This window comes from Schistocerca nitens, chromosome 9 (assembly GCF_023898315.1).
Source record: "Schistocerca nitens isolate TAMUIC-IGC-003100 chromosome 9, iqSchNite1.1, whole genome shotgun sequence".
NCBI classification, from domain to species: Eukaryota; Metazoa; Arthropoda; class Insecta; order Orthoptera; family Acrididae; genus Schistocerca; species Schistocerca nitens.
The window spans coordinates 444356844-444377550 of NC_064622.1; the positions used below are offsets into that span (position 1 = coordinate 444356844).

Here is a 20707-nt window from a genome sequence, read left to right on the forward strand (position 1 = left end):
ATCTACCAATTCTGTAAGTTATGCCAACAAATTTCTCTGTCACTTCGAAGTTGTAAAGTCATTTTTGACTCACACTGTACTGTCCCCCATGAACAGCTCAATGTCTGCAGCGCTGGGCTCTACTTCTGTCTAATTATGGCTCTGAAATCGTAGTCAGGTTCACACCTCAAAACACAAATGCACATTTGCTTTCAAGTCCGCCAACATGGCAAGACAGAAGTTCGACTCGCCAGCTGATGTCTGTTTTTCAGTAGATATCAGTAGTCACGACGCTGCAGAAAATTTCCCAGTAAACTCCAGTTTAATTGCCAAACTTGTGCCTAAAGATCCTGTTTTATGTAATATCAAACAGCATATTCAAACGGAGTGACCTAATGATAAGAAATTACTTAATCAGCCAGAGATTTCATCTTATTGTACAATGAGGCATGCACTTACAGTATTCAAAGGTGTGATTCTGGTACATTCAGAAGCAGGCAAGACATGAATGGTTACTACTGCAGTGCTTAAATCTAAGATACTGTAGATCCTACATCCATGCCACTGGGGCATAATTCGTACCAAATGTATAGCAAGATAACATTGCTATTGGAAAAATGTTGGCTAAGTGTCATTTATATCAAAAATACCAAACAGTTCTGCCTTGGAAATATTTTCTGTGACCACAGGCATCAGAACCCCGGTCGCATCTGCATACTCATTTTACAGAACCATTTCTCGAAGGCAATGGCTCATCGTCATCAATGCTTTATACACATTTCCGTTTGTGATACAGAAGGCATTGGTATCTTCCACAAAGACTCCTGAGGCTTTGTCATAGGTCTTCTCTGTTGGAGAATTGCCGCGCGGGATTAGCCGAGCGGTCTAAGGCGCTACAGTCATGGACTGTGCGGCTGGTCCCGGCGGATGTTCTAGTCCTCCCTCGGGCATGGCTCTGTGTGTTTGTCCTTAGGATAATTTAGGTTAAGTAGTGTGTAAGCTTAGGAACTGATGACCTTAGCAGTTAAGTCCCGTAAGATTTCTCACACTTTTTTTGTTGTTGGAGAATTGCCAATATCTATTGTCATTAACAATGGGGCACAATTATGAAACCCATAGCGTTTCACACTTCAAGTCAGCACCGTTTCATCCTGAGGCCAACAGACTCACCGAACTTTCCTGTCACACACCACGATCCTTGTTCAACAGTACAACAAATGCAATGCACTATTGATCTTCCTCTCTCGGTATAGAGCCACTCCACACGATGGACAATCTCCAACTGAGAAACCACATGGAAAATAGGGTCCCATAGTAATATCAGTTTTAAAGCCACTTGTGCATCCACAAGCCAAGCGTCAACAACAGTCAAAACATTTTTTTAACTGAATGATCCGGTACCCATTACAGAGTACAAGTATGGGAAAAAGACATAGGTACCAGGAACAGTTCTAGAGCAGCTTGGTAATATTGTGTTCGAAGTTAAACGTTCACATGGAGTCGGAGTGTGCCACAAAAATCAAATCAGTCCACGCTGCACTGACACTCATATAAGCAGAAATCTAGGCTGTTTTCTTTTACAGAATGAGAAGACCTGTACGCGAATCGCCATCTTGGAGATCTTCCAATGCAGCCAGCAGTCGCTCGCACCAGCACCACAAGCAGTGGGGCCCAGCTGCAGCCAGGCAGCAATAAACCGATGCAGTAGACAATGCATCTCACATATCAGACCATCCTATGAACGTCAGAATGGGAAATGCTTGACAGGTCATTTTTTATTGTTATTTTCACACCTGATACAGGTAGGCCAGCAGCGGCATACTACGCCGCTCTTTGGCCACTTGTATGACTTATGATACAAAAGGAGACGATTGCAGAACAGACATGGTGGATATACAAACGTAGACACACAAAATTAAAACACACGGAGCCGTTCACGGGCGCAGTGTCCAAAATAAAAACGTTCAGAAACGTGGACACGAACAGAGAGATGACACACGCGAACTATGGAGCACAAAGGATGAAACACTGGAACACGAACACGACAGCACACACAAACACTAGGCGATGATCTCCAGCACGCGAAAGTTCACTATACGTGTACGAGTCGGGGGACCTGCCAAAAAGGGGAAAAGGTGGGGGAGGAGGGAGATGGGAGGGTGTAGATGCCAGTGGCAGAGGAGATGGGATGGGGAGGAAAGAAGGCAGGGAGGGTAGGGGAGGCCCGGGGTAGAGGAGGGAGGGAGGAAGGGAGGAGGGAGAGAAGGGAGAGAGGGTGCCCTTGGGAAAAAGAACACTGGGAGTTGATGGGGATTTTCAAAGTTGGTAGGAGGGGTAGATGGAGGGGAGGAGGGCATCATCAGGGAGAGGGAGTTGGTGGAAGCCACCTTGGGCGAGGGAGAGATGGAGAGCAGGCAGGACTTGGGAATACAGGTGCAGGTGGGAGAGGATGGGAGAGACAAGTGGGTGAGGGGGATCAAGTTTGCAGGAGGTGTAGAGAATCCGTATCCATTCGAGGAAAAGGACTAGGTGCAGGAACGGGATGAGGGCATATAGGATCCGCATGGGGGATGGAAGGTGGATGCGATAGGCGAGGCAGAGCGCATGGCGTTCTAGGATTTGAAGGGATTTGTGAAAGGTAGGAGGGGTGGAGAGCCAAGTGGGTTGAGCGTAGCAGATGATAGAGCGGATGAGGGATTTATAGGTGTGGAGGATGGTGCAGGGGTCCAGACCCCATTTGCAACCACAAAGGAGCTAGAGGAGATGGAGTCGGGAGTGTGCCTTGACTTGGATAGTCAGGAGATGGGGGGTTCAGGAGAGGCGACGGTCAAGGGCGACGCTAAGATTGAGGGTCGGAGTGAGGGTGATAGGATAGCCATAAATGGCGATATAGAAGTCGAGGAGACGGAAGGAAGGGATGGTTTTGACTACAATGGTCGCCTGGGTCTTGGAAGGATTGATCTTGAGCAACCACTGGTTACACCAAGCGGTGAACCGGACAAGATGGGATTGGAGAAGGTGTTGGGATCGTTGCAGGGTGGGGGCGAGGGCAAGGAAGGCGGTGTCATCGGCGTATTGGAGAAGGTGGACGGGGGTGAAGGCGGCGGCATATCCGCCCTGTACAGAAGGTATAGAAGAGGGGAGAGGACGGAACCTTGGGGCACACCGGCGGAGGGGTAGAAGGTGTAGGAATCCGTGTTATGGATGGGACATCCCCTCACCATGGTTTTTAATGGGTTTTCCACAGTGTCACAGGTAAATGCAAGCGAGGGCAACATGTGAGCACCCACCAAATATGCAAGTCGGCAAGCAAGGAAGCAGGACGCTAATGAAGCCAGCTTGCTTAATCAGTGTTCCCCCCACGGGAGGGATTCTGTTTACTTGGCTCAAGAGGTACACAGCAACACAACGAGACGCCGCCATTACACAACCGCAACCACACACCAGGCGCCTTCTCATTTCCGAGCAGCCGCTTACAGATGGCGCCCTACATCCACCAGCGCGTCATATTTCTCCGCCAGTGGTGTAGCCTTCCACCGAAGGGAGCGGTGTCAGCCGTGGACTATTTTGTTTCCTCCTAGTACGTGGATGGAAATCCTTCTGACAACAGAAACTAAAGATGACATGCCACAGACACTCGTGCAGTTCCTGCATTGCCTACAGTTGCTGCAGTTCCACGAGTTCCAGCAGCACCATTGAGGAGACTTCAGTTTCGATATAGTAGTCACTATTTACAGAACAACGGGTACAAGTAACTACAAACGCCTATACACAGTGGAACCTCGCTTAACGAGCACCTTCTATAACGAGCAATTCGCATGACGTTCAAAACAGCTTGTAAAAAAAATGACTCGCTTATTAAGCGATGTTTCGCATGAGTGACGATCATTTAGCGTGACGTCACCAGCCGTTCGTACGCGACGGAAGAACCGTTAAACAATATTAACACGTTTCATTGTCGGCAACGGCATTGAACCGTCTCTTTAGTACGTACTACAGTCTGGATTTAGCGCTCTTTCTGTACCATCTTAGCGCAGCTTGTGATCACACATTTTTTTTTAACTTGTGTTCACACAGTGTTTTTTGTGTGCAAATTTTAATAACCTTCGTATAAATGTCCCCAATGATAAAACTGCAAGAAGACCGCCATAAGAGAAAGAAAATGACAATAGAAATGAAACGTAAAATCATTCAAAACGCGACCATGGTGTGAGCGTTGCTGTTTAGCAAGCACATACGAGGGTAAGTTAATTATTGTCCGCAATTTAGCTATATTTTTGTTATTTTGGTAGTACTGTCATTTTACGTTGATGACGCATGCTTTATTTATTTGTTGTTATATCTTTGTAATTTTCAAGCTGCTAGGTTAGTTTTGCTATCGCTGCCGTGCTGTTAGCATGGCTGCTCCGCTGTCTATTTGCACCAAAGAAGAGCAACGTTCCGTGATCCGTTTTTTGTGGTCGGAAGGCGTATCAGGGTCCGAAATTCATCGAAGACTTTCGGTACAGTGCGGGAACAGTGTCTTGCCACAACGGAGTGTCTACAAATGGATAGAAAAATTCCGAAATGGTCGCACAAGTGTTATGCACGATGAAGGAGCCGGACGACCGTTTCCCGCCACAAATTAAGAAACCATTGAGCGTTCACGTGAAATGGTTCTCTTAGACAGACAATAAACCATTGACGAAGTGGCACATCGTCTGCAAATTAGTCACGATCTGCCTACGAAATCATCCACAACAGACTTGGGTTTCATAAAGTTTGTGCAAGGTGGGGCCAAAAACAACTCACACAGTTGCATAAACAAACGCGCTTGGACATCTACAAAAAACATTTGGATCGCTATGGTAACGAAGGGGACAACTTCTTAGACAGAATCATTGCTGGTGACGAAATATGGACCCATCATTACGAACCAGAGAGTAAACGGCAGAGTATGGAATGGAAACATCCAAATTCGCCGTGCAAGAAAAAGTTCAAGACCCAACCGTCCACAGGAAAACTGATGCTTACGGTTTTTTGGGAAGCACAAAAATGGTTCAAATGGCTCTGAGCACTATGGGACTCAACTGCGGAGGTCATTAGTCCCCTAGAACTTAGAACTAGTTAAACCTAACTAACCTAAGGACATCACACACATCCATGCCCGAGGCAGGATTCGAACCTGCGACCGTAGCGGTCTCGCGGTTCCAGACTGCAGCGCCAGAACCGCGCGGCCACTTCGGCCGGCGGGGAAGCACAAGGTCAGTACTGGAACATTATGTGGAAAGGGGCATGACAATAAACAGTGTACATTACAATGAGATGCTAACTGCCAGGCTAAAGCCTGCAATTCGAAGCAAACGCCGAGGATTGCTGTCAAAAGTTGTGTTGCTGCACGACAATGCCCGTCCGCATACTGCTGCCCACACTGCTGAAACGCTCCAGAAATTCAAATTTGAAGTACTGGATCATCCTCCATATAGTCCCGATCTTGTCCGTTCTATCACTCGTTTGGTCCACTCAAACAAGCATTAAGGGGCCGTCGATTTGCCTCAGACGAAGCAGTGAAAGAAGCGGTGCATTCCTGGCGCGCTGCTCAACCGAGAACCTTCTTTTATGAGGGCACCAGAAAGCTCGTACAACGATGAACCAAGTGTGTTGAAAGACAAGGAGACTATGTCGAAAAATTATGTTCTCTTATGTTTTCTATTTGATTACAATAAAATTTTATAACTACTTTGCGGATAATAATTGACTTACACTCGTACAATCGGTCTACATCAACTATTTGCACTATACTCAAGAACAAGGATAAGGTTAAAGAGATAGATCTTCAAAGGGAATGATAAGAGTACCGAAACAGTGGACGATATCGAAAGGTTGTTCATTGTATGAACAAATGAAAAGCAGTTGCAAGGCGACACTATTAACGAGAACATCATTTGTGAGGAGTCGAGAATGATTTTCGCCGACCTGGTTAAGAAGATGCCTGAATCAGCCGAAGAAATGTTTAAGGGGAACCGTGGGTTGTTCTGCGAGGCAGCCAGTTCTGGCACAAAGACAGCAGAGAACTTCATCAGCAACTCCAAGATACTCGTAGATTCTGAGGGTTATCTGCCGCAACTGGTTTTTAATTGTGACGAGACGGGTCTATTTTGGAAAAGATGCTGAAGCGTATCGTTATAACAGCAGAGGAGGATGCATTGCCCATTCACAAGCAAATGAAAGACAGTCTCACATTGCTATTCTGTGTCAGTGCAAGTGGCAATTGGAAAAGTAAACCGCTGTTTGTTTACCATTCAGAAACTCACCGAGCCTTCAAGAAGTGCAAAGTCCAAAAGGGCAAGTTAAATGTGATTTGGAGGTCCAACAGCAAGGATTGGGTGACACGTGATGTTTCTTGTGATTGGATCAATGAAGTGTTTGGTCCTTCGGTGAAAGAAATATTTGCTTGAGATGAATCTACTACTCCATGTCTAGCATGTTACGGACAACACTCCTGTCCATTCTCCAGGCCTACAAGACCACCTCCTTCAAGAATTTCAATTCATCAAGACCAATTTCTACCTCCGAGCACCAGTCCGTTACACCAGCCTATGGGGAAGATCACAACCAAGAAATGACCACCGAAGAGTTTACGGAATTGCAGTGTATTTCACAGCAGGAAGTTGTGGAGAGGAGTTCTTCAGAGGAGAAGGAGGAGGCGGTAACAGGATAGCAGCGATCTTTTGGCGCAATAAGAAAAATGCTGAAAGCATGGGAATTTTTTGCATTGTACATTGAAAATCATCACCCCAATAAAGCAGTGGCTACCCATGCTAAAAATTTATTTGACAATAATGCTGTGTCGCATTTTTACCAAGTTCTGAGGTGTTGGCAATGAATAATAAAGTACTTAGTACTGTATATATAATTTTCTTTGAATAAATGCCATGAATAACCTAGACCTTTTAGTACATTTTCTTCATGGCACAAATTATCGTTTTTTACATTATTTTGTATGGGATAAATTATTTCACTTAATGATTGTTTCGCACTACAAATAAGATTTCGGAATGAATTATTCTCGCTTTGCGAGGTTCCACTATAATATTTTCTGTCTTAGTGACTAAATCATATACTGCCAAAAGCACAGCATATTCATTTACATTTCATTGTATTAGTTATAATACATCAAGTATCACACATCAGTCTGCTACCAAAGTTAAGTGAAACTGTTTATCTCCACTATTAATAAATGGTACTGATTATTTCTTATTATGTTTGCATTTCTATTCCATTACTGCACTGTCAAGCAAGTGTATACATAAATTTATTTGCTTGGATACTGCTACCTTAATTGGAACTATAGCAGAAATACACTTTCTGCTACTATGGGTGTTGAGATAAAGTGAAAGTAACATTCAGTTACAACATCCCAACAAAATATAAATTTTGTTTCAGCAGAATTACTGGGCTCATTTTTATTTACAATGTAAAGAAAACAGTGAACCATGGAAGCTTGATGTGACTCTTCAAAATTAAAGTATTTTGAGCCACATTAGAACCAACTGTTTGTAATCGATATATATTTCAGGAACAAATCAGTATTGACCACTGTAAATTGGAAAAAATGATAAACTAGTTGATTTGACTGTCATGTTTCATTTTCCAGGCATTTGGAATAGAGATGAGTCATTCAGGAACGGATGGCTCCTAAGAAACATCTCACTAAAGTCAACAGAAGGACTGAGGAACGACCTCTAAGAAGCAGTCATTCACTTCAGTTGTGGCTGGTCTCGTTCCCGCAACGACTGTTCAACATTCCCTTTGGTTATGGCCAGTCCAGTTCTCAGAATGCTGGTCCACCTTTCACTGCAGCCAGCCTTGTTCCATCATCTAGTTACTCCATTCCTCATTTCCACCTCAGTCTCGTTCTTTTTCCTGGTTCTAGTTTTACCAGGTCTAGTTCAGTACCGAGATGCAATCATTTTTTTTTCACTGTGCTCATCTTTTCTCGTTTTATTTCAAACTGTTCTCGAAATCACGGTTTCTGGTTCTGTGTGTGCTGTATTCAGCGTCCATGACCAGTAATTAATAATTCTTTTATAATTATATACAGTAATTTACATAAAAATAAAGTTCTATATCATACATACATACATATCTCAAAGTAGGTTTTTCTTTATTTGTAGAGTTTTTAGATTTCATCTGTTTGAATTTTAGTGGCAGAAAGTTTATATAAAACTTGCGATTTTCGCATTTCACCCAAAAATAAAACGTGACATGTAGGGAAGCTCTTATTTTTCAAGTTGGGCTGTTTCCTTGTGCTACAGTCAGTTTCGCTTCATTGCACAAAAAAAAGAGTTGTGATTTAGGCTCCGTGGGAAAAGGGCAAGAGGAGACTATCCATGTGAAAAATCGTAGAATGGTATAAAATCGATTTACTTTTTAATTCAAAAAATATTGATAAGAAATAGATTTATAACGAAATACTTTTTTACTTTCAGTTTAATTATTAAATATCATATTGTCACGTTAACTTTCATAACACAACCTATAAATTTTCCGTTTATGTGTGAGGCAAATACGATGAGAAAGTCAAATATTCTCAAAAAGTTTTCTTGGATGAAATCTCTTTTCTTCCCCCTGGAACCTTATGAAGATACTCAGACACAACCTGAGGTATACATACCTTCTGTTCCTCTTTTTTTTTAATCTATTTATCACAGTGTTCCATCCGCTTGATGCCTGTCTCATCAGGATTTTTACAACTTTCAATTTAGTAACTATATATAGGACTCTGATGACATCTCCATTTCCTGTCATAGGAAAGAATCTGTCTTAAGGCTTGGCACTTAAATCAAACCTTTTTAAAGATACTCTCACTTTTTTTGGAAATTAACTGTTCAGACCAATTATTCATAATTTTTAATTTTCTGCATTAACTAGATAATGTGGGTCATGCACTTTTACGGAATTTTATCATTCTTTTCTTGCAACGGAGTGCCGCAGGGTACTGGCGGTCACATTTCTCCAACCACTTCGCACCTATGCGTAATTCTGGCGTTAGCGATAACAGAGGGCACTGATTACGTGCAGCACTATGTTATCTTTCATTGTGGCTTCTTTAGCGATTTGTTTTATGGTTTTTAATATTATTGTGGTGTCACCGCCAGACACCACACTTGCTAGGTGGTAGCTTAAATCGGCCGCGGTCCATTAGTACATGTCGGACCCGCGTGTCGCCACTGTCAGGATCGCAGACCGAGCGCCACCACAAGGCAGGTCTAGAGAGACGTACTAGCACTCGCCCCAGTTGTACGACGACGTTGCTAGCGACTACACTGACGAAGCCTTTCTCTCATTTGCCGAGAGACAGTTAGAATAGCCTTCAGCTGAGTACATGGCTACGACCTAGCAAGGCGCCATTTGTAACATTGCATGTATCTAAAGAGTCTCACTTGTATCGCCACAATCTCCAGATGGCTCATCAAGAACGATGTATACAATGAGGGATTAAAAGTTAAGTATTCAAGGAGCTACGTACTTTTCTTTATAACATTCATTACGTATCCTGTTTCAGACCTCACTCCATCCTTCGTGAGTTAGCGCGTGAATCTTGACCGCCTCTTTCAATTAGTGTACGTAGTGTTGGCAAGTCTGCCGACACTACAATTATCCTGTGCACTATCAAAGGCGTTTATTACTTATGTCATTATTTAGAATATTGGCACTAAGCATATGTCAACTACTGTCTCTTAACTCTTCCTCTTTTTAACAATCTTACTTTTGTCATGTTCTATTTCATTGCTTTTTATTACTAAAATGCCTTTTATACGTTATAAGCTCATTACTGACTTCATCTATTGTGTCCCCCTTTATTTTCACTGTTCAATTAATTATTGAAAACTAGTGGATGCCGCTGAAATTAGTGGCATCTGGTGAACTTATAACACAAACATTTTGTGGCTACTGTATGGCAGCTTGTTTTGAACAGCAGTCCTACTGACAACATGACTCGTCCATATGATGTTAATTATATATATTTGACGAAGCTGGTGCTGATTCTGCATTTGCCGGCCAGATTGGCCGTGCGGTTCTAGGCGCTACATTCTGGAACTGAGCGACCGCTACGGTCGCAGGTTCGAATCCTGCCTCGGGCATGGATGTGTGTGATGTCCTTAGGTTAGTTAGGTTTAATTAGTTCTAAGTTCTAGGTGACTGATGACCTCAGAAGTTAAGTCGCATAGTGCTCAGAGCCATTTGATTCTGCATTTACCATTTGACGATGTCACTATGACTGCAGTAAATTAGGACTTCGCTTTTATAAAACAGGTATGCCTCTTCATACTTAAAGCGCACAAATGCGTATATTTGTCAGTAGTACTTTTCATTATGGTCTATTTATTCTTTTTAAGTTGTAGACAATCTACGAGTGTATCTATGTTTTTCCCATTTTTTGCTGCAGATCTGATGTTGGTCATTATAGATTGAAACCGGTAATCTGTTAACAAAAAGTTTGTGACCATAGATGTCAATTAAAGGAAACTTATTATATATATGGGTCACTGTTTTATATGCGACTATGTCGCAGCTTGTGAAACATAATTTTTAATATTTGATGGATTCGGACTTGATTCCTTACATATTTTTGTCTGTTAGTTGCCCTTCATAATTCAGTACAGTTTTTAATTTTGACTCAGAGGATTAAGGCGACAGAACAAGGGACAGGAACCATAAATAATTTTTCAGTTTTTGTAAAGCCGCACTCAGGATATCACTATCAACTACTTGATAGGAAAGAATTCTGAAATTTAATATGGTGCTTCGATTTCTGAGGCAGTACAGGGCTATGCTTCACCATACATAATGGGAAGGAAAATAAAATATAACAGAGTGCAGTCTGTTCTTGAGGTCATCATATGACTTCATCCCAGAACAAAAACTTTTTCAATATATAAACGACTTTTGACAATTGCAAGGTGGATCCCCCTAGAGCACAGAAAGATGCTCAGTGAGATGGTTCTTTGAGAAGAGAGTTCACAGTTAACCAAAAAAGTTTCAGTATAATCCTGCCATATATCTTGCCTGCAAAGTAAATACAAGAGATCATTCACAAAACGTTTTCGGTGTTTTCAATCAAAACACACGCACCTCTAAAAATGGTCATATTTTATGCTGTTGTGACAGAAACTAAAAAGTCATTCACCTTGAGTTCCAAGGACAAAATTTTCCTGCCCTTTGTCATACCAAGTAAAACGATCGAAATATGCATAAAATTATTAGCATTGAACTAGTAGTGCATTTTTTTCTGTTCAAATATATTTCTGTATAAAATTTAAATTTAAGTACCTGAATATGTAATTTACAAACTTGTTCAATTTCATATTCGTTACAATCTCGTCTTTTTTTTTCTTTCGTAATTGCCTAATCTCACTTACAAGTTCTCTTTCTCAAATACTGATGACTGATTCCATATAAGAATCTTGGTCTGCCCTTCAGCTATTGACTGATCAATAACTGGCTGTAAGGATCTTCAAAATTATGACACGTGCTATGTTACAAAGGTTTTGAAAAATAAGTCTTGTTTCTTTTCACATATGAAGTTCTGATGATACATCAGTATATATATATATATATATATATATATATATATATATATATATATATATATATATACATACAGGGTGTTACAAAAAGGTACGGCCAAACTTTCAGGAAACATTCCTCACACACAAAGAAAGAAAATATGTTATGTGGACATGTGTCTGGAAACACTTACTTTCCATGTTAGAGCTCATTTTATTACTTCTCTTCAAATCACATTAATCATGGAATGGAAACACACAGCAACAGAATGTACCAGCGTGACTTCAAACACTTTGCTACAGGAAATGTTCAAAATGTCCTCCGTTAGCGAGAATACATGCATCCACCCTCCATCGCATGGAATCCCTGATGCGCTGGTGCAGCCCTGGAGAATGGCGTATTGTATCGCAGCCGTCCACAATACGAGCATGAAGAGTCTCTACATTTGGTACCGGGGTTGCGTAGACAAGAGCTTTCAAATGCCCCCATCAATGAAAGTCAAGAGGGTTGAGGTCAGGAGAGCGTGGAGGCCATGGAATTGGTCTGCCTCTACCCATCCATCGGTCACCGAACCTGTTGTTCAGAAGCGTATAAACACTTCGACTGAAATGTGCAGGAGCTCCATCGTGCATGAACCACATGTTGTGTCGTACTTGTAAAGGCACATGTTCTAGCAGCACAGGTAGAGTATCCCATATGAAATCATGATAACGTGCTCCATTGAGCGTAGGTGGAAGAACATGGGGCCCAATTAAGACATCACCAACAATGCCTGCCCAAACGTTCACAGAAAATCTGTGTTGATGACGTGATTGCACAATTGCGTGCGGATTCTCGTCAGCCCACACATGTTGACTGTGAAAATTTACAATTTGATCACGTTGGAATGAAGCCTCATCCGTAAAGAGATCATTTGCACTGAAATGAGGATTGACACATTGTTGGATGAACCATTCGCAGAAGTGTATCCGTGGAGGCCAATCAGCTGCTGATGGTGCCTGCGCACGCTGTACATGGTACGGAAACAACTGGTTCTCCCGTAGCACTCTCCATACAGTGACGTGGTCAACGTTACCTTGTACAGCAGCAACTTCTCTGACGCTGACATTAGGGTTATCGTCAACTGCACGAAGCATTGCCTCGTCCATTGCAGGTGTCCTCGTCGTTCTAGGTCTTCCCCAGTTGCGAGTCATAGGCTGGAATGTTCCGTTCTCCCTAAGACGCCGATCAATTGCTTCGTACGTCTTCCTGTCGGGACACCTTCGTTCTGGGAATCTGTCTCGATACAAACGTATCGCGCCACGGCTATTGCCCCGTGCTAATCCATACATCAAATGGGCATCTGCCAACTCCACATTTGTAAACATTGCACTGACTGCAAAACCACGTTCGTGATGAACACTAACCTGTTGATGCTACGTACTGATGTGCTTGATGCTAGTACTGTAGAGCAATGAGTCGCATATCAACACAAGCACCGAAGTCAACATTACCTTCCTTCAATTGGGCCAACTGGCGGTGAATCGAGGAAGTACAGTACATACTGACGAAACTGAAATGAGCTCTAACATGGAAAGTAAGCGTTTCCGGACACATGTCCACATAACATCTTTTCTTTATTTGTGTGTGAGGAATGTTTCCTGAAAGTTTGGCCGTACCTTTTTGTAACACCCTATATATATATATGCCACTGTTACTGATACAAAGATTCTAATTTTAGTACGCAATTTCTCAGTTCCTGTGTCAGAAGTCATGATCTTTCCAAATAAATCTTCACTTCCCACACAGCTAGTATGGAACTTCGTGCATAGTTGATACACACCACCTCAAATTGTAAATGAATTAATTTTGTTTTGACAGATGTTAGGTTAATGCCAGTTATTTCATACTGGAAATGCCCACATAAGTATATATTATTTTCTGCAAATGAAATGAACACAATGGCGCTGCATTTGCTACAACTACAAGCTTCTCTGGAAAGTGAAAGATAGTTCAGTGGTCTGCATTGCATCATAAACATGTTTCATAATCCACACTTCCATTCAGCATGCTCTTGCCTCTATACCTGGTTCGTATACACTGGCTCACTCACATCACCCAAATAAATGCGATTCTAAGTCCTACCACCTCCCCAACCCTGTCATTAGCCTTGGGCTCCATTACATGTAGACATGGTTGCAGGCTGTGTACAATCCATACATTCCACATTATTAGATGAAAAAAGGGACACAAACGACTAAATGTAAACGACTTTCATTGAACTATTCTCAAAGGTGAATGAGTTTGTCAGTCTCTAATTTGGAATGCCATTGCACTTCGATCGTGCTGTCGATAAATTTCTCGGGAACGAGGAGTTGCATGAAACTGAAATTTATACAAAGGTCTTTGGTCCATTTACAGTGTAATACATGTAAGCGTCTTATGTAAGTCAATACAATCAAAAGATATGGCCATTTATGACAGGACCTTTACAATGCCCGACTACCGAAATTGTTGGACTTGCGGATGTAACCTAAAAATGGCAGTGTTTAGAGGGTGGGATGCAAGGCAAAATAATGAGTGAGCGGCTGTTGATTGTTTATCGTACATTCCCTTCTTCCCTTAAAGTGATAAAAAAATGTATAGCACGGCATAAAACAACATTTTAGAGAACAAATGAAAAAACTTCATTGCTTACATGCTGGAATGTATTATAAGATTCTGGTTGTTTTAATTGGGGGAGGGGACCAAATAGCGACGTCATCGCTCCCTTTAAGATTTATGTTCAGTTCAGAACAGTAGAGCATTATACTGTAGCACAGTACTGTGTATGTTTTGTGTTTCAAGCATACAGTATTTCTGTATTTTATTCACTAGAAACAAGACCTAATGTCCTTTTGTTTTTGTATCCGATTTTTCTTCAAAAACTCGTCACATATGATACACAAATTCATAAGTTCTGCAGCATTGTTCGATTTACTGCATTCAGCAAATCTTATAAATCATTCCTTGTAGGCTGATGTGTTGAGTTTGTTGCATCAACTCCTTCTTCTTGATCAGATTCGATATCCGGTGGTTCAAGTTCTTGTTGTGGTTTCTGTCACACTTCCTGCTATCAGTTCATCTGACATTTCTTTGGCTACAGGTTATTTATTGACAATGTCTGTCCAGTCCAAAACTTCATCTCGCTACAAATTACTTATTTCATTTTGAACAACATCTAACAGTTTAACAACAGCATCATTTTCGATTGGAGTAATGGAGTCTGTTTCTTCTTCATAGGTATTTGGCCAGAGTTTTCGCCAAGACTTCCAAAGGGTAGCAGACTTAACTTTATTCGATCCCACATGGTTCCAAACATAGTATCGTTAATATAAATTTCTTTTTGAAAATCCACCATTGAACAGTCTGAGTAGATTAGCTCTTGAAGAAAAAAAGCTCCGTAAAACATTTTAAGTTTTGAATTACTCTCTCCTCCATCGGCTTAATCGGGGAAATAACGTTTGCTGGAAGATAAGTGGGGAATAGATTCCCTGAGCTCAGTTCAGTGACTGGAGGGTGGGCTGTACAGTTACCTGCCAATGTGGAATTAGGCAAACAACGCGAAAGTAGGCAAATTTGATCAGCATTGTACATCTGACTTGCAGTTGAGTTATGGTTTTCAACCAAATTTCAAAAAGTTTCTTAATATTCTTGAGTTGCATTTTGAACTACTTATCGTAACTCCCCAGCTATAAGCTTCCGAATTCCATGACAAGTTTTGAATTGGTATAGCTAACTGTAAGAAAATACATATTCAGTTTCTGATATTTTGGCACAGAAACACTTGCATAAAATGTCATACAACTTATCTATTTTGGGCTTTTTCAATGTCTTTTACTGCAACTGTCTGTGAGGCAAGCTTTTAAAGTTCATTCTTACTTTTTTATAACATAAATTGTTGAAAAATCAACTTAAGATTCTCCCATGACCTTGTTTCTATTCTCAACTTCCTCAGTCCAATTAATGACGTCAAATTTTATTTTTATCGTAAGTGTAACATTTTCACATTCACTTCATTTTAAGAGATGCCAACAACAATACACAGTGCTATTGCAATTGTGATACAGAAATGCACTAATCGTGATTAAATTTTAAAACATCATTTTTAATTGCTGTAGATAATTGGTGCACAACACAAGCTGTCTGACAAGTGACTGAAATAATTGTTGGCACTACACAACTAGAAATTGTTGACCACCATCGACTGTGACAGAATTTCGCCAAATGCATCCAAAATATTCAGTATGTATGAAGTGATGCCAGATTACTGAACGTGCCAGACTGTCGGATTCCTGTACCCAAAAATTCACTCATCAAAACCTATATAGAGTATTTCCCACTGTCCAAGAATCATGAAATTTGACAACAAGCAAGGATTCACATACAAGTAAAGGAAAAATTCGAAAATTTATAATTATATCAAACGAAAAGAATTGGTTATTTCTTATCTGTCTGTCTGTTCGTCCATCCATTAAGACCCCTTTTCTTAGGAATGGATCGATATATCAAGTTGAAATCTATGTCAAATACTAAGACCCCTTGGCAGTGTAAAAACGGGAAGATTCTAAGTCAGTTCAGTCAAAAGATATGGCCGTTTATGTCACAGTTTTTGATAAACACAAATTCGCTCATTGAAACGTAGAGTGTACTTCCTGTTGATCTAGAATCAAGATATTTGGCAAGAAGTAAACTTTCACATTACAAGTAAATGAAAAAAATCAGAAAATTGTTAATTTGTAATTATATCACACGAAACAAATATTTCTTGTATCATTTGTTATCCGGCTTCAAACCGAAAAGCAAAACATTCTCGAAAGTTTTGGAACTACTGGGATCAACATCTTGTCATTATCAATCTCATCAACAGAAAAAAAATCGTCGAGATGCTCGATACCTGTAATGAATCAACTATCTATGTGCATAATTTTTAGTTTTAGTTAGGTAAGTTTTAGTGTGAGTCCTTATGCTGATGGTTCAAAGTTGATAACACCATTCATGAGGGCATAATCATTCAAATAAATTGTGTTTAGGAGAAATACTGTCGAAAAATACATGAGAATCTCAGTACACACTATTGTAAGGTTGCATTGATTAAGACTTTAAGTAATAATTTACTTAGGAGAAATAGTGTACTCATCACCTACTCTTTGACTATACTTACATGTTTTGTATGTAAAACTGAGCTATATGTTTGCCTGGGTATACCTTTGAAGATTAGTATGAAGAGAATAATATGACTTGAGACATCTGACGTATTGTATTGTATTGTATGTTAACCAGGGACCTAGAAATGATGGAGAGGTTCCGTCCCCACTGCAGCTACAGTGATCCACAACCTCACGACTACCACAGTCCTACTCACACCTCCGCCACCCCACACCGAACCCAGTGTTATTGCACGGTTCGGCCCCCGGTGGACCCCCCCCCCCAGGGAATGTCTCACACCAGACAAGTGTAAACCCTATGTTTGCGTGGTAGAGTAATGGTGGTGTACGCATATGTGGAGAACTTGTTTACGCAGCAATCGCCGAGATAGTGTAAGTGAGGCAGAATAAGGGGAACCAACCCATATTCGCCGAGGCAGATGGAAAACCGCCTAAAAACTATCCACAGACTGGCTGGTTCACCGGATTCTAGCGGGAGGATTCGTATCAGGGACCAGGCGCTCCTTCCTGCCCGGAAAGCCATGCCTTAGACTGCACGGGAACCAGGCAGGCCATCTGACATAAGTTGTGTAGGAGAAAGGAAAGGCAAACTAATGGTTTTCTGCACTAAGAAATTCAGGTAATATGCTGAAATAAGCTCTTAGACTTGGTGAATGAAGACTCTGACCATTTCATCAACAAGCGTTTTGAAAAACAGAATCTTGTATAGTGATATGCTCTTCAAGACTGCCTAAAAAGTAATGTAGGAAAAAAGCAGGTTTTCATTCCTATTTAGTAAGTAGTGTTTTACAACCAAGAGTTCACTTGTAATCACTGTAAAATTGAAGAAGATGACAGCACAGACATCCTTTTTTAGTCAGACATCTATGCAGTGTGCATGAATGTTTATGTAGAAGCATCTACTGTACTTGTAGTGCTCATGCAAAAGACTCTTGCTGAATGATCAAAAGAAACTTAGAAGTACCAAGAATGTAAAACATAAACAAATCAATATGGAGAAAAGAATTTCACTGAAAAACAAATTGTGTCGTATAGAAATATTAGAACAGCAGAAATAAAAAAAATTGAATTTTTAGTGAATAGTGACACAAAGCAATAACGTACTTCATAAAACTCCAGTTTCTGAATTTGTACTTTCAGTTCTCGCTCGACTTCATGTAGTCTTTGTATTTTGTTTTCCAAGTGCTTTATATCCTGTTCATATTGAAGAGAAATACTTTCAGCAGTTTTAATTTTGTTTTCTGACCTTTTTCTTTTTTCTTCATTTTCCTGGAATAAAACTGGTGACATTAGCTGCATTATTTGGTTTTCTTCCACTATGTTAAGGAGTAAAAAGTATTTGTTCAAAATTGCTTCAGTTTTTTGTATTACACTTTCCTCTAAACTAGTAAAATTGGATTTCAGCTATAATATTTCACAGAAAACTATTGTTTGCAGTTCTAGAATATTTTACATCTGCTGACATATCAGGAATCCTGATAATGATACATTTTTTATATGCAGTTTATTGCACCACCTAATCTTTAGAACATAGAAAGTTATCTAATTCGTTTCTGAAACAATTGTTCATGAACTACATACACAATGAACTGGTGGGCACCAATTTCAACAAAGCTATTTGCAACAGATTCATACTATAGTACATTATACAACTACAGCAAATCTGTTTTCAGATAGCAATGTGTATTTGACACCTAACTGTATTTTCGATTGAAGAAAATTTTGAGTACTATCCAGCCATGTTTCACTTTATTCATTTTTTGTCTTCCAAATAGCCTGTAACACAGGGCAGAAACTCACTTAAAGTTGAAGGATCTTCTATTTTCATTGAAGTGAGAACTAAAAAGTAAACTAAATTTTATCAGCATTGTCCAGAATCATTCCATATGAAATCTGTAGTGCTATATCCCACATCTACAATGCAGTTTGTACTGGAAACAATAACGAGAACAGAACATGTCTCACACCTTTTTAAATCAGTGAAGATATACTATGTTGAATGTGTAGTTTTCTGATCTGCAGATGAATAAAGCCAGTCAAAGGCAGAAGAGTTTTGCTAGTAGTTGATGAAAGGTGCAGCTAATCAAATGCCTCACTTTTCATTGCATTTATATGACTAGATGCATGATGCCTGAGGATCTTATTTTAGTTTCATTCACAGAGATAACCTAAATGATCATATTATCAATTTTGTTGTTCAAGGATTATGGTGCACAATAAGGTCCCTACCTGACTACATCAGCAGTGACACTAAGCCAAATTAAATAAAGTTTTCTGTGAGCAACATAAAATTAATTACAATCTGTAAATATAGAGAAATTCAACCCATGATCACATCTTAATTTTTCTTCTCAAAATTTAATATGTATCACAATAATAACAATAGGTGTAGCCTATAGTTAATTCTTTTCTAGCTGTTATTTGAAATTAAGATCACAAATGATTCTACAATCTAAAATATTACCATGCTGTAGAGGGTTTAACCTTATAAAACAACACTAACTAAAAGAATTTCTGAATCATTTTGACAGACGGTACATTATTGTTAAGTCATACATGAGGGACTGCTATAAAAAGAATTTAGTTCAACATAATGTTAAAGAAGCATCTTCAGCTGCTATGTATATAGCAATGAGAAATATATAGGCTTATAATGTTACGCCAAAAAATAACCTCAATTATCGCCATTGGTGGACAATTTTTCTCTGACTCAACCTAAGCTTTATGGCTTGATTGGTGTTATAATTTTTTCTGTTTCCTAACATTCCCTTATTTTATATTAACTTTGTCTTAGCTGAAAACAAATTTATTTTCTGATATAATAAGTCCAGTGCCTGTGGAGAGTTAATATTGAACAAATATTTGAAATGGGCAGATGAAACGTGTTTTAATGTATAGCTATTTTTGTGTGCATATGTATGATATTCGGATTTCCTATTTTTATTGAGGAAATGGAATATAAAATGCAGACTTCACAGTACCACAGAGATCACCTGGTATTTTTTGTTATTATAAATACACTGATCCAGTATGAAGTAAACTACTATGTACTCATTTGTCACCAAAAATTTGATCCCATCAGCTCTCATGGAAAGTGTAAGTTGTGTTTTGGCTCATTAATTTATTTTACTGATACAAGTCTTTTGGTCTTTCATAAAGATATTTCTTGAAATTTTTTCTGCAACATGATGAATCTTGAAATACATAATAATTCACAACTGGTGTCAAGGGAGGAATAAGAGATTAATTGATGGGTCATCATTAATTCTAGTAATAATTGAGGACAATATACCTCTATTAGAGTGTTAAAATGGACAAGAGCCTCCTTCAGCTGCAATGATTTTGAATTCAGTTCTTTCCACTGTTTCTCCAAATCGTCCTTCTTCCGTTCAGATACAGATTTCCCTTCTCTTTGTTGTCGCAGCACATACCTCAGGTCACGCTCTAATTCCACAAGTCTCATTGTCGGCGTTGAACGCGCTGCGTCCCATTCTGGCAGCTTCCTTTCAGATTAAAAAAAAATCAAAATGTCAAATGAGCAGTACAGATATTAAAAAAAACAATCAAAGTTCACAGTAGTGCAGTCTCACTTGATAAGTGACTCGTTGAATTTAGAAATAAAGTATTCTGACACATCCGCTTCGGGCAAAAGATTCGAGTACTGATGTGCTTCTTCTCTTGTTTTCAACCGGCGATTACTGGAAGCCTGAAAGACATGGATTATTTTTGCATTGAACGAGAGACAGTAAACTGCAATAAAAAGTTGTTTACTTGTACATACCATAATATGTCATAAGTCTAACTAAGATAAGCGGTACCCTTTTTGCGCAGGTGAATGCACAGTAGCAGATTCGTTGTTGACGGAGTAGTACTGTCAGTTTCCATGACATCAACGATTGCTACAGTGTTACCGAGATAAACTATTTTCTTCGTTAGCTCGCATGCACTGGCGTGTAATAATACGCTAAAGTTGTGATGCAGTAGAAGAA

General features: G+C 39.9%; 1 protein-coding gene across 1 annotated transcript in view; it reads right to left on the reverse strand.

Annotated features, from left to right (window-relative positions):
* LOC126204307 (coiled-coil domain-containing protein 42) overlaps positions 1 to 20647 on the reverse strand; it is a 66493-nt gene extending 45846 nt beyond the window's left edge. The window contains exons 1-4 of the mRNA XM_049938693.1: positions 20537 to 20647; positions 20309 to 20424; positions 20011 to 20221; positions 17823 to 17987 (exon numbers count right to left, since the gene is read on the reverse strand). Coding sequence (XP_049794650.1) covers positions 17823 to 17987; positions 20011 to 20221; positions 20309 to 20424; positions 20537 to 20608 — 564 coding nt within the window. The 5' untranslated portion in view covers positions 20609 to 20647. The remainder of the gene's footprint in view (positions 1 to 17822; positions 17988 to 20010; positions 20222 to 20308; positions 20425 to 20536) is intronic.
* Positions 20648 to 20707: the final 60 nt, after the last annotated feature.